The sequence below is a fragment of the Manis javanica genome, chromosome 17, assembly GCF_040802235.1.
Source record: "Manis javanica isolate MJ-LG chromosome 17, MJ_LKY, whole genome shotgun sequence".
Taxonomy (NCBI): Eukaryota; Metazoa; Chordata; class Mammalia; order Pholidota; family Manidae; genus Manis; species Manis javanica.
In genome coordinates this window covers 9234493-9248222 of record NC_133172.1, presented here as the reverse complement: position 1 = coordinate 9248222, position 13730 = coordinate 9234493, and the positions used below count along the sequence as shown (strand labels likewise).

Here is a 13730-nt window from a genome sequence, read left to right as displayed (position 1 = left end):
GCTAAGAATTCTCTCACTCTTACCCATCGTACCACACACTGACCCATGACTCCCTTCTCTCCCAAAACCCCTCCTGGAACAACACACAAACCAGTCTGGGCCCAGCCTTATAAATATTGATTTTATAGAAAGGACCAATTCAAAATTGGTCAGATGCCACAAGCTAGAAGCTTCCAGAATCACAAGGATGAAAAAAACAAAAGAAACCCCAAACAGAACAAAAATACCCCAAACTGCCTGAAAATCAAGGTCCAGTTGACCAAAGGATTCTAAAGAAACACATGTAGCTGGGGAAGGAGAGAGACCCCAATGCCTGAACAAGTACCCAGTGGAAGGAAAAACCACCCAGAAAATCCAACCCACAGTCCCTGCCCACTGGCCCCCCACGCTGTCAAGAGCGAGGCAAAGGGCTTCACAGCTTTTTGTGGGAGAGGAGAGTGATGGTAATAGTTTAAATAATGGGAGGAGGGGAATTTTCTACTTGAACATTTTTTTTTCTCTTCCCCCTTAAGGGAAGCGGAGAGACCGGTAGCTTGAGGTTAAGGGGAAAAATACAGTGATTTTTACTGTTTCAATGGGGAAAGCATCTAGAAATGGCAGGCTGCCATGAAAAGTGCCAAATTTAATCTCTGACCTGATGCCCCCCCAATTCCTACAGGGGAGCCCTGGTGTGGTAGGTCAGGAGAGGTACCAACCTTGGGTGCTGCAGCCTTTTGGGAGGATACAGCTCCAGAGGTGGAGAAGGGGGGAGGGCACAGAAGGGGGCCGGAATGGGGGAACCCTTTAGTAGTACCGAGATTAGCTGCCGTCTGCTCCCTGCTGGTGGGTCCCTAGGGTGTAGAGAGTGGCAGGGAGGTTTTGGGGTTGAATAGAGAAGAAATTGAGATGCTGATAAAAAACACCCTACTTGAGGGTCCATGGCCCTGGGTCTGAAAAGTAGAAAACCAATAGGGGTAAGTCAATCAGAGTGCTTTCTTGGGTCACCCCCCCCGAACCCCATCTCAGTTCTGGAAGGGGATCAATGCTGCCTGGACTGGGGGTATAAGCTGGTGACCCAGTCCTGGCCCTTGACTCCCAGGGAGAGGGGGCGGGGGTGGGCATGGTGGGCTCTCCCCCCGCCTCCCCCGGCTTCACCTACCCTCCTCCCGGCCAGTCCGGCCCCCACCCCCACCCAGTCCATTGCAGGGCAGCACCCAGTTGTTATCGTGCAGACCCAGGCGGCAGCCAGGTGTCTCACGATCGGCTCTGCGGCAGCACATCCAGTAGGAACGTCCATAAGGCAGGTCATGGTGGTAGGGCTTGGGGTGCCAGCGGCAGAGCGACACATCGCCCTTCTCATATCTCTTGCGGCACTGCTTGCAAGGGTCATCCCGGTACAGTGGGTCTCGGCTCCAGCGTGAGTCTGTGGCACGCACACCAAATGCCTCGATGATGCCCTTGAAGTGGTGGCAGGTGCACTTGAGGGCAGCCAGGGCCCGTGTGGGCAGGAAGCTAAAGATCTTGACCAGCACATGCTCGGGCAGCAGCAGCATGTACTGTCTTGGCTCCAGCAGCCGCTGGATCTTAAAACGGATCTCCAGGAAATCATGCGACACGTGCCGGTACAGGCGGCATAGGGAGGTGTCCGCTGTCCCCTCTGCATCGTCCGGGCCCGGTGCAGTGGTTGGTGAGTCAGCTGGGGGTGGCTCCGGGGGCCCATCTGGCCCACGGGACTGGAGGAAGAAAAGCTGGCCAGGTGGGGGTGGCTCCTCAGGGCTGACAGTCAGGCACACTGTCTCCTCCTTCACGTTCTTGGTGCCATCCTTGCCAAAGAAGATGCACTCGTCCACCACGCCTGTCACCACCACATCCACGTGGAAGCCTGATGCTCCGCAGTCCCGGGCAGGGGGTGGAGGGGGAGCTGGGGGAGTGTCCTCGGGCCTGCCAGGGGCTGGGGTCTCACCCTCACTGGCTTCATCCGCCCTAGCCAGGAGGAACTCCACGTTGCTGGGGAGGGCGTCACGAGAGGGGCTGATGAGCTGGTATAGGTCGCAGGTGATCTTGTCCTTGGCTCGGGTCCCAGGACCTGGGCTGCCAGGGTAGGCACAACCGGGCCGGCCCCCGCTCCCATTGGGCAAACTGCCATCTGGTGCCCGGGGCTCTCGGCCATTGGAGATACGGAAGGCGATACGTACCTCCCCAGGGCCTGGCCCAGGCCTCTCCTCCTTGCGGAGGCCCTTGGCTGGAGGGTTGTCCCGCTGGGCCTCAAAGTGGGCCACTGCCTCTGCCACACGGTTGCAGTCCCCACCACCAGACCGCCGTTCAGACCCCAGGCCCTTGGCAGGCCCACCCTGCTCAGCTGACACAAAGACCACAGGGGCTGGGGTGCCAGGGCGCGGGTAGTTCTGCAGGGCCAGGGCAGCCCGCTGTTCCACCAGAGCCACCATCTCGGCCACGGAGAGCAGGTCTACGTCCTCACAGGCTGAGGCTGGGGCCCCCTCAGCAGCAGGGGCCCCCTCCCGGCCCCCTGGGTCAGGTGGAGCCTTGGTAGGCTCCAGACAGCGCCTCCTTCGCTTGGCCTTGGAGCTGTCACTGCCCCAGTGCCCCTTGACCTTCATGGAGCTGGCCCGGCTACCCCCACCACACTGGTGGGCCACAAAAAAAGCCACCTTCTCCTTTGTATTTCCAGGCTTGATAACATACCATGTGTCCAGCAGGACTCGACCCTCATCGCCAGCAGCTGCTGCTGAGAGGAGAGGGGCAGGCTGGGAGGCTGGGGCCTCAGTGGCCAAGGCGGGCGGCGTGTTCTCTGAGCGAGCAGGCCCATGGTCTGGCTCAGCTCCACTGCCTGGCTCAGGGCAGGCTGAAGGCTTGAGGGCCGCGGAAGGTGGGCGTGGCTGGTTCTGTGAATAGGTGCCAAAGGGCCGGGGACACCACAGCTGGAAGGGCAGGAGGCCACCACGGTCCATTCTGGGGAATGGCAGCCGAAGGCAGGAGTGTACTGCCTCTCAGGACCTGGATGGTAGTGGGGGGCTCCAAAGGCCACCTGGAGACAGGAAAAGGAGGTTGGGGAACAGCTTGCCCTCTCAATACCACTCCAACCTCAACTGCTCCTAAGGGGACAGACCAAATTAGATCACCAAAGACTCCATTCCTGCTCCACCGCAGAAGTGAGTAAATGGAGGGTTGAAGAGATGGGATGTGGTCTTTAAATACCTAGAGCACAACCAGAGCTGGCAGCTTGCTCCAACCCTACAGGTCATACCCCACTCACAATTCAGAACTTAAGTGAAAGTACCAACTGACAGGCAGCTCCTCCTTTTCCTATTTGCTCACCCTGTAGGCAGTTCCTGAAAAGGCAAGAATTCCCAGCCCTGCCCACGGCTATGGCTGCTTGAGCCCACACAGGAAGGAACGAGGTGGGGTGGGTGGGGGAAGAAAATATGGGGTCAGAGCCAGATAGGCCCTTAAGAAACTGGCTCTTCACTTTGTTCATGGGGTTCCTTGATAATCTCAAAGTTGCGCATCCTCATCCAGAAAAACGCACACACTTGCACAAGACTGTGCAGGTAATTCTCTTCAGCATAGCCACAAATCCCTGGGATAAGAAGGCCTGCTAGTCTAGCCTCTTCTTCAAGTTGTACACAGGGAAACTGAGGCTCAGAGAAGGGCAGGGTTACACGGCACAAAACCAGGCCCTCCAACTTGGGTTTCTCCACTTTTCAATTCAGGGCTGTCTTATAATGACCATTTTATTTTGCAATGGCTATGTGTGCATGAGCTAATCTGCAGGCAACCGTGTTAAGGAGTCTGACATGATCACTTTCTACTACAGGACCAACAAGTGGCACATCTCTCAGTCTCAATCCTTCCCTGCTCATCTCCCTCCACACATCCTGAAACCAAAATACCCTCCAAACCTCGAACCTTCCACAAGCCTATAGACCAGGGGTCAGCAAACAATGGCCCACGGGCCAAATCTGGTCCACTGCCTGTCTTTGGATATTAAGTTTTATTGAAACATGCCCATCTGCTTATAGTTACTTTCATGCTGCAATGGCAGAATTGAGTAGTTGCAACAGAGAACATATGGCTCTACAAAGCCTACAATATTATTTGGACCACTATGGGAAAAGTGTGCTGACCTCTGCAATACAGACTGTCTCTCTAAATTCAGGCAATTCCACAGATGACATTAAAACCCCATCACTTCATGGTCCTGTAGACACCATTCAGCATCTAGATGGCCTCCAAACACCCACAGACATCGGTCACAAAGAGAATCCTAACCCTAAAAATCCTGAGCCCCCATAATCCCTAATCCTACCTATCCCTCAAATATTTACAGCCCCTGCTGAAATCACTTTCTTGCTAGACAAATCATACAGCTCCTAAAACTAAGTTTTTGGCTAAGTTTACCAACCACCAATACATCTAAATGTCCAGGAATAGATGCTAACACAGCAAAGGCCATTTTCTGTAGATCCTATTACTCTATAATTGGCCACCCTTGAATTCCCCCAATCAGTTCCTACCCTTATCTACAGAATATCAGTGCCCCCCAAAATGCCCCGACCCTTTCAAATCCTACGTCAAACCTCCAAACTTATAAATAGCCCCTCCAGCATGGAAAGCCCCAATCTCATGGGACCCCTCACAAATCTCATGCCCACCAAGAACTCCAATACACACGGCAATTTCCCAACTACACAGATGCCCCAAACGACCAATTTCCTGAAATCCTATGCTCACCTCTGAACCCCGACATGTGTTCTCTTAATTCCACAGAAGCCCTCCAACCACAAAATAACTCACTGAAACATAAAACCTTCCTAACACATAAGACCAATTCCAAACTTTGTAGGACCTCCCCAAATACTCCTAAAGAAACCTCACAAGTGTTGTAATAGTAGACACAAGCTCACTGCATGCTCTCTGTGAGCTTATTAGGTACTGTGCCAGCAATTCCTCCTAACCTTCCCTGGTTCCTGTGAAGCAAATGGTGTATTAGTGTCTCTGTGCCCAGATGAGGCACAGAAAGGCTGAATCCCAAATCTGGCGTCAGACAAGGTGGAAAAAAGCCCAGGCATTCTGGCGCCATAACTGGTACTCTTGGATTCTTCACTTCTAACTCTCTCCGTGAGCTCCCCAAATCATGTATCACCAAATATCTGGAACCACAAAGGAGACCCCTACAGCACAACAGAACCTTCCACGACAAAAAAAACCAAACAAACCCAAACCTCAAGGGAACCCCGAGTATTCCCTACACCTACACAAACATTTCCCCAAGCCCAAATACATCGCTTAAATGCAAAGGGAACCCCCAAATCTTATAAATCCCCCCAGAATCCGCCAGTCCCACACAAGCGACCCTGGAAGCCTAGACACGCCCCTAGAGCTCCCTCACGCGCGAGCCCCGCCCCCTGCTGCGGGAGTGCTGGTGGCACACATGCGCAGACGAGAGAAGAGAGCCTGCCCCGCCCTCGCTCCTTTCCTCAGGCTGTCGCGCGACTAGTTTCCCCTCCGCCCCTTTGTTGACAGACGCGCGCGTGTGACACTTCCAGCCAATGAGCGGCTGCCGTTCGGGGCCGTGCCCATATAAGGAAGGCCTTGGCGAAGGGGCCCAACTTCGAAAGAGGGAGGAGTAGGCGAGAGGTGACGGAGAGGGTGTGGAAACAGCAGAGTGTAAGAGAACGTGGAACAATTCCTAACTTCCAGCTAAACGGAAGAACAAAGCCAGGACAGAGGCCACGGCATTCAAGGAGAGGTTATTACATGACATTCCCTCTAAACAAGCCACGATTGACAGTTGAGATTTAAAGGGCTAAGCAGCTTGGGGATTGAAGACTCCAGGGCGGAAGGAAGAGAGCAGAAAGATCTGAAAGCTTTGCTTGGGAACCCTGGGGGCCGAAATTTCTGGCAGAAGGGAAATGTCAGTGGGATCACCTCACCCTGAAAAACAACTGGCAGAACCCTGCGAATGGCTCCAGTGGCACCGAGTCTAAGCCTCTGGGCCTGGCATTCAAGGCTCAAGCCATGTGACCAAAAGGACCTCTCCCTACAGCCTTTCTAACCAGGCGCCCCAGATCCGACTCAGATTTAGTACAGGAAAAGAATATGAAATAACTCAATAATGATCTTTGAATGCTGATTACCTGTTACAGTGATAATATTTTGGATGTATTTTAAATAAAACTAATTTTATCATCTCTTTTTGACTTTATAAATGTGGCTACTAGATTTTAAATTTCACATACGGTTTGCATTATTTTCCACTGAACAGCACTGGTCCAGATCCCTCCAATGCCAGGTCTATTCATGAGACACACAAAGTTGGCTCTGCTGCAGGTACCTATCTGGGCATCACCTATATCCCCCACCACTTTTCCCCAGCCTTGTCTTCTTCCGACCATGCCACAATCACAGGCAGAAGGGTCTTCTTCAAGTATAAACCTGACCCTGTTCCTAACCTGCCCAAAACCTGCCATGGCTCCTCAGTGCCTTGAGGAAAAGCCCAGGTACCCCATTGCTCCAGCCTCAGTCCTCCCCACTCCTCCACATCCTCAGTGCGCCAGGCAGGCACCCGATCTGGCATAGAGAGTAGACACTCAGGCCCTGTCTAATCTTCAGTAGCTGCTGTCATCCCTGTTGCATAGATTAAAAAAAAAAAAAAAAAACAGAGGTAAGACAGGTTGCCTAACCAGCCCAAGGTCACAAAGAACTGGTGTGAGTTGGAGAAGGGATATAAGCCCAAGGAATCTGATTCCAGGTCACTGTGCTCTACTGTTTCACTATATATTCTTTGGGGTCTCAGCTCAGCCATCCCCTCCTTCAGAAGCTAACAACCCCCTGACTGCCCCTGCCCTCAGGCTCCACCTATGGCCTCCCACACAGACCTCCTTGTTTTCTATTCCTCAGAATCACCAAGCTCTTCCTTTAAATGGTCTTTGCACTTGCTGTTCCTGCTAAATGAAATGCTTTTCCTCAGATCTCCACATGGATTAATTCCTTCTTTAATTAGGGTCTTTGCCTAAATGTAACCAGAACAGAGAGGACTTCCTTGAGCTCCCTTCCTGGAAACCTTCCACCTGCCCAGAGGGGAACCTCTGTGATTCCAGGTCCTGGCCCCGCCCACTCTGAGTCATCAGTGTCTTGGGCTGGATCTGTCTCCACTCCACAGGATGTGCAGCCCAGGGAAGAAAGAAGGGAGGAAGGGCCAAAGCTATCACGGTCATCAGTGTCCCAGCGGCACTGCCCAGCGTGAGACTGAATGGATCAAAGCTCCCTTCCCTGTGGCCCTGTGGCCTAAACTTCCATGTGGCAGTGTAAACTCTGCTTCATACCTAGGTTCTGTCTGTGTCCTAGGTCACTGGGGCAGAATTTTCTCACTTCCCACACACTGAGCCCAGCACAAGGCCCTATATTAGGTCAGCTTTCACAGAGAGCTCCATGAAGATCCAGTTATTGTAAAACATCATGACCCAGAAAGACTGAAAATGAAAAGATGGAAGAACACTGATCAGGTAAATATAAACCAAGAGAGAAGTAGAGGAGCGACATTACCACTTAAACAAAAAAACTAACAAAAGGAAAAGGTATTATTAAAGACAAAGATGGTGGCAGAACAAACTGATCCATTATCCACAAAAGTTCTCAAGATACATGCTCCTAATACTATGGCCTCAAAACGTATGAAGCAAAAACAGAATGACAAAGAGAGTTTGGCAAATTCACAACTGTAATGGGAAGCCTGAACTTATCTTTCCAAAAGAGATCGACTGAAAAGATAAAATTAGGAAGGACCCGAACCACACAGTCAACACACTTGATGGAATGCCCCCAACAATTAAAGAATCCAATTTTACATCCTGAGTCTTAACATTCAGAGGTCCTCCTGTGTGCTGGCCCTTGGTTGGTACTGGGGACACAGAGATGACACTGAGCTCACCAGGAAGAGCTCATGGGAAACGGGGCAGACATCCAAATAAACAATCATGACCAACATGAATATATTAGAGAGAAAATGATGATCACAACAGCAGTTAACACTTGAGCATTCAATGTGAGCCAGGCTTTGCTCTGAGTGCTTTACAAATATTAACTCACTTAATTCTCACATCATTTCACTATTTTTAAATATCATTTCAAAGATTAGGAAGTGGAGGCGTAGCATAACTAATTGTCCTTGGACATGGCTATGGCAGAGCTTTGAGCCAAATGAGCTGGGCTGACTCCAGAAAGCAAGGAGTTCATGAAGCTCAAGCAACTTCATTTATTGAGGGTATCGAGCACTCCCGATAGATCATTTTTTCGGTCCTTAAGGCCTTTGCACTCTCCGTTCACCTTGCCTAGAATGCTCTTCCCCAGGTATCCACAGCGCTTGGCCCCTTACCTCCTCAGTTTTGTTCAGAAATCAACTCTCTACACCTTCCTTGATATGAAACTGCAGCTCTCCACCAACACCATGTACCCTCTCCTTCTCTGACTTAGTTTTCTCCTTAGCATGCATTATTATCTAATATACTATAAACTTTGTTTATGAAGTTTATTGTCAGTCTCCCTTCATTAAAATGAAAGCTCTGCTAGGGCCAATATTTTTGTCTAGTTTATTTCACTGCTATATCCCCAGCTTTTAGAACAGCACCAAGCACTTAGCTGCTGGAAGTGTGGTCCCTAGAGGCACAGCCTCTGGGAATGTGTTAGAAAGGCAACCTCAAGCTCTGCCCTACCCCTACTGAATCAGAATGTGCACTTCCACAACACCTCCAGAGGATTCACATGCACATTTAAGTTCGAGAAGCGATGCTGTAGCACATCATAGGTGTGCAATGCGTATTTGTTTGAACAAATTCCTAACACTGCCATGCTGTCCACCTTCTGCATATTTGCTACTGGGGACCTCCTGTGAAAAGCTGGCTGGTTCCAGCCAAGGCGAACTGTGGAAATCCTGCTCCCAGGACTGAAGCCAGATGCCACCTCCTCTAGGAGCATCCCAGTGTCCTCCCAAGTTATGCAGATCTCTTCCTCCTAAGACCTCCTGTTGCGTCGCCTGTCACCTGTCACTGCTGAATGACAATGACCTGGATGAGGGCTTCTTCCTCCTCTACTCTGTGAGTTTCTGGAAGGCTGGGACCTCCCCTCAAAGGCACAGCTGGTCCAGCCTCCACACTTGGCTCACTGGCCTAGTTTAGCTGTTCCTGCTTCATCCTTTCCATGGTAGCCAGAGAGATCTTTCCAAACACAAATCGGACCATATTACTCCCTCGCTTAAAATCCTTCCATGAGAGATGCAAGCTTGTAAAACAAAACAAAACATGTCCACAAACCCTTTCTCAGGAAGCTACTGGAGATTTGCTTTACCAAAATGAAGCAGTAAACCAAGAAAAGGGAAGTTATCAGATCATGGAAATAAGATCTAGCCCAAAGAGAGGCAAAAGGACTCCCCAGATGAAGGTAAAGGGAGCGTCTAGGAGGACAGCTGTGCAGGACTGCGGACAGCCTGCCTTCATAAATGAACAAGGAAAGGAAGGGCTGACAGCTAACAAGGTGAGTGGCAACGTAAGCTGGAAACATCAACAACAACAGAACAAACCAAAGAGAAGGAAGGACATGATAAAAAGCAGAGGCCTGACTCAGATGACCCACCAACCTTGGGGAGCCTCTGGCTCCCCAGGGTCCCGGCTATCAGGGCCACACCCGGCATGGGCTGGGCCCAGAGCAGGTGCTCAGGGAATGAACTTGCCCAGTCACCCAGGAATCATGGCGGGACACCACGGCTCTATTCCTGGTCCTGCACCTCTTGCCCTCTTGGCCCTGCCACTCCTGGTACCACTGTATCTACAGTCTTGATTCATCCATACCCCTTTCTTGGCTTTTTGGTCCCCGGGTCTGCTGGCCTCTCTCCCTCTCAAGCTTTCCTTTCTAATAGTTCCCAAATGGTAGGAAGCTTCCAAATCTCCAGGAGCTAGAGGTCCAGGATGCAGACAGAATCCAAGCAGGGCCTGTGGGCACCCCAGCTTTCCCACTTCTGGGAATGTGACTGTAGGCAGGGTACTTCATCTTCTGTGCCTCCGTTTCCCCCCACTAAAAAATGCAAATAGTAACAGGATCTGCCCTTGGGCTGGTTGACAATTTACAGAGATCAAACTAGTAGAGCACTAGGGGCCAGCTGGGCGCTGAGAAGCAACTCAATATCCAGGTGCTGTGACTATTAAGAAAAAGTTAGACTACCTGAAAGTTTGAAAATCAGTACTGAGCCGAAGACTTTTCCCCTCTTCATTTCACATTCTGAAATTAAACGTATTCTAGTCCCTCAAAATAACCAAAATACAGCAATTCCTTTGTTACTGTTGGGTATTGGGTCTCACCTATTAAGTAAGCAGATATTTACAGAGCAGCTACCGTGTGCCAGGCTGTTCCCAGCATCAGGGATATTCAGGGAATAGGAGACAGAAGTCGTTGTCCTCACTGCACTGATATACTAACTGGAGAGAAAGAACAATAAATATGTAGTAAGTTTCAAGGTGGCAAGTACTATGGGAAAACAAACACAGCAAGTAAGAGGGACTGGGAGTGAAGGGGGTGTTATGACCTTAATGGAGGGATCAGGACAGCATCACCGAGCAAGTGACAAGCCAAGCCTTATAGAAAACCTGTGCTTGTAGAATAATAGAGCTTTACCAGAGCCGCTAGAAATGGTAAAAATATCACTTCACATGAGTAAGCTTCAGACAAGTACAGGCTGAAAACACATTTAAGATTTTAAGAAAAGGCAAAATAATTTGGAAAGCAGACACATTCTCAAAGACAAAGATGGAAAAGGAAGAAAAAAAGTGTCATATTATGCCCCAGGCACCCAGATGTGACATACAGGAACAAGGATGAGTGAGAGGTTGGCAACTTTCCCCCAAACCAATCCGTTTTTAGGCAATTCGCTGGGAGCTAGAGACAAAGTGTTAAAAATCCACTGAAGTCATAACAGGCAGGCAAAGCTAGCATGAGGGGCTGAAGATATCCATCAGTAACAGAGAAACCCAAACCTGAAAAATGAGCACCAATGCCACAAGAGCCGCAAAACTGGTCAGCTTTGTGACAACAGCGAGCTCCCCACAGGCGGGCTGTCAGCCCACACCTGGTACAGGCCCTGGCACATAGTAGGTGCTCTTATCAACATATGGGACTACTCAAGAAGTGAAGCCCTGTTTTCCAGAAAAGGAAGCTGAGGTCCAGAGGAGTTAAGTGACTTGGACAAAGCCATACAGCTGGTGGGTGATAGAGCCAGGATCCATTATCTGGGTCTTCTGGTTCCAGAATATGCTCAATAAGTTTTTCTTCAAAGGATGAAAATCATCAAAAGACCTCATATTTATTGAGAGCTTCATATGCACTAGGCATTTTATATGTTACCTCATCAACTCCTTACAAGAGTCTCGTGGCTGGGTTGTGGCCCAATTTTACATATCAGAAAACCGAGGACCGGAATGGGAATGCAACTTGGCTAAGGACAGAAAGCAGCCAATGGAGGGACGTGTACCTGCGTCTATCTGATGTCAGTATTTTTAACCATAAGCTTTGTCTTATCCAGAGGCAGAGAATGTATGTGATAAACTCCAGGAAGCCTCAGATCAAATGAACCAAACTGTTTCAAGATGAATTACACTGTTTCAAGATGAATTACAAAGTTGCCAAACTACCTGTGAGGCTGGAGTGACCAAAAGGTTGGGACTGGGTGGGGCTGGTGGGGGAACAACTGTTAGAAATATTTCCTATTTGCTGAAATACCTGGAGTTGGGCCAGGATGGGCACCGACAAATGAATTATTTATATTTGGCTGGGGATAAGGAGGGAAATGGGGACAGACTGAGTTTCTAAGCACCCCCTCAGGGAACTACCCATACCCTGGGAGCCCAGGGATGGTAGGGTAGGGAACTAGAAAAGTCAGGATATGGGGGTGAACTGGGAGAGAGAAGAAAGGGGGCAGCCTGGCTGATGTCTCCCTTGCTGGTCCCTCTCTACTGCCTCCTTTCCTAGATCTAAATTTCCCATTCACGCTAAAAAAAAAATCACAACTCACATGCACTGAGCACTTACTTACTCCAACCACTTTATGCGCTCACCTCCCCGAACCCTCTAAACTTCCTATGGTTACTGATCCTGCTTTATAATTGAGAAGAGGCCAAAAGACTTGCCCAAGGTCACACAGCAAGCATACGGCAGAACTAAAACCCAAACTGAAGACTGCTCAGTTCGTGAGTCTTTACCATTGTATTTTCAATACAAGGAGAAGGGACTAAATGACATTGGTGAAAGCACAGAATCTGAGCCAGAATGTTTAGGTTAGAATCCTGAGTCTACCATTTAATTTAATACTGGATGACCTTGGGAAAGTTAAGTTCTCTGTGCCTGTGCTTGCTTCCTTTCTGTAGAATGGATATTAATAACAGCACCTACACCTTAAGGATGTTCTCAAATAAGTTAGTACACACAAAGATCTAAGAACAGGGCCAGCTCTTCCTTAAACGATGTTAGCTGTAATCCACTGTGGGGAGCCCCTGCATGCTTCAGAGCTGGGGTGTACTCAGATCAGTTCCAGGTTTTGAGAAACCACCTTTGGGGCTAGACTGATAAGGAAGGAATCCATTAGCACCTGTGACCCAGTCACATTCCTGGGGTGGGGAACTTACTACTAGCAGCTCCGAGACTGAGGACCTATTTCCAGCTAGGGTAACAATCTCATATAGCCTCTCCTCAGTGATGACATATGTTCCCACAGTACGGATAAGAGCACTGAGTATCCGAGAAGGGAGACTTGCCTGGATCACAAAGGAGTGGCAGAATAAGAGATCTGAAAGCCGGACTGCCCACACATATAACCACTCCACTTTTCTAAATCCCACTGGAGAAATGGGAGTGCAAACGGTTGTCTCTACGGTCCCTCTGGCCATATTATCTTACAGTTCTGTGACTGTCCAGCTTATCCGGAGTCTCTGGCTGGACCAGGCAAACTATGGCTACATCCAGGCCCCGAAACTCATGCTCCCCAACCCCACCCCCAGTCCTGGAGCCTAACCCACACAACCATTCTACCACTGATTTTTCTCACACCATCTCAGCTTGCCCTCCCGCCCCCAAACCAATCCAGAGGCCCCAACCCACAGCACCCACAGCTGGCCTCTCCCTCAGAACCTCCGGAAGCCCTCATTCATGCAGCCCAGACCCCTATGTCTTTCCACCTTCCCCAGGCTAAACCCCTCGAAACTGGGCCTCTGCCTGGACGCCAAGCCCTTTCTCCAACTCCGGACTCCCTTCCCCAGATCTGAGCTCCCTTACAAACAATTCCAACGCTCGACTCCGTCTCCCACCTCCAAGACCCCTCCCCAAAACCTATTCTTCTACTGCTCCCTCCAGCTCCGTCCTCCCAATCCCCGCCCCCAAGCGATCTCCCCTCATCGAGCCCCTTCTTAGCCCCTGCCTCTTCCTTCTTCCCACCGCGTCCCGAACCCCCGCCCCGGTTCTCCAGCGCCCCCAGCCCCCGCTGGGCGTTCTCACCGTCTCCCCGCGCGGTAGCTCCCTCGGCTACGCGGGTTTCCCCCACTCGCTCCTCTTCTGCCTCCCCTTCCGGGTTCCCGCCCCGAAGCCCGCTGGGAATTGGAGTCCGGGCGGTCACGAACTACACCTCCCAGAAAGCAGCACTGTCAAGGTTGAAGGTGGGGAAGGAGGCAAACTGAGCCGGCTGAGGAAAGAACGAC

At 50.5% G+C, this 13730-nt stretch overlaps 1 protein-coding gene across 4 annotated transcripts; it reads right to left on the bottom strand.

The window, feature by feature from the left end:
* Nucleotides 1-104: 104 nt before the first annotated feature.
* FBXO46 (F-box protein 46) lies at nucleotides 105-13633 on the bottom strand. 4 transcript variants are annotated; one of them, XM_037005420.2, is made up of 2 exons: nucleotides 13531-13633; nucleotides 105-3025 (listed from the first exon to the last, which is right to left on the bottom strand). In XM_037005420.2, the coding sequence occupies exon 2, from the start codon at nucleotides 2946-2948 to the stop codon at nucleotides 1131-1133; it is 1818 nt and encodes a 605-aa protein (XP_036861315.1). In that variant the 5' UTR covers nucleotides 2949-3025; nucleotides 13531-13633; the 3' UTR covers nucleotides 105-1130. The 4 variants fall into 4 exon arrangements, with proteins under 4 accessions (XP_036861315.1, XP_073082480.1, XP_036861316.1 ...); XM_073226379.1 differs by having other exon boundaries at nucleotides 105-3092; nucleotides 13531-13572; XM_037005421.2 differs by lacking the exon at nucleotides 13531-13633 and adding an exon at nucleotides 10350-11643.
* Nucleotides 13634-13730: the final 97 nt, after the last annotated feature.

Coding starts and splice junctions, on each gene's coding strand:
- FBXO46 (XM_037005420.2), bottom strand. CDS start 2,948: ATGGACCGTGGTGGCCTCCTGCCCTTCCAGCTGTGGTGTCCCCGGCCC.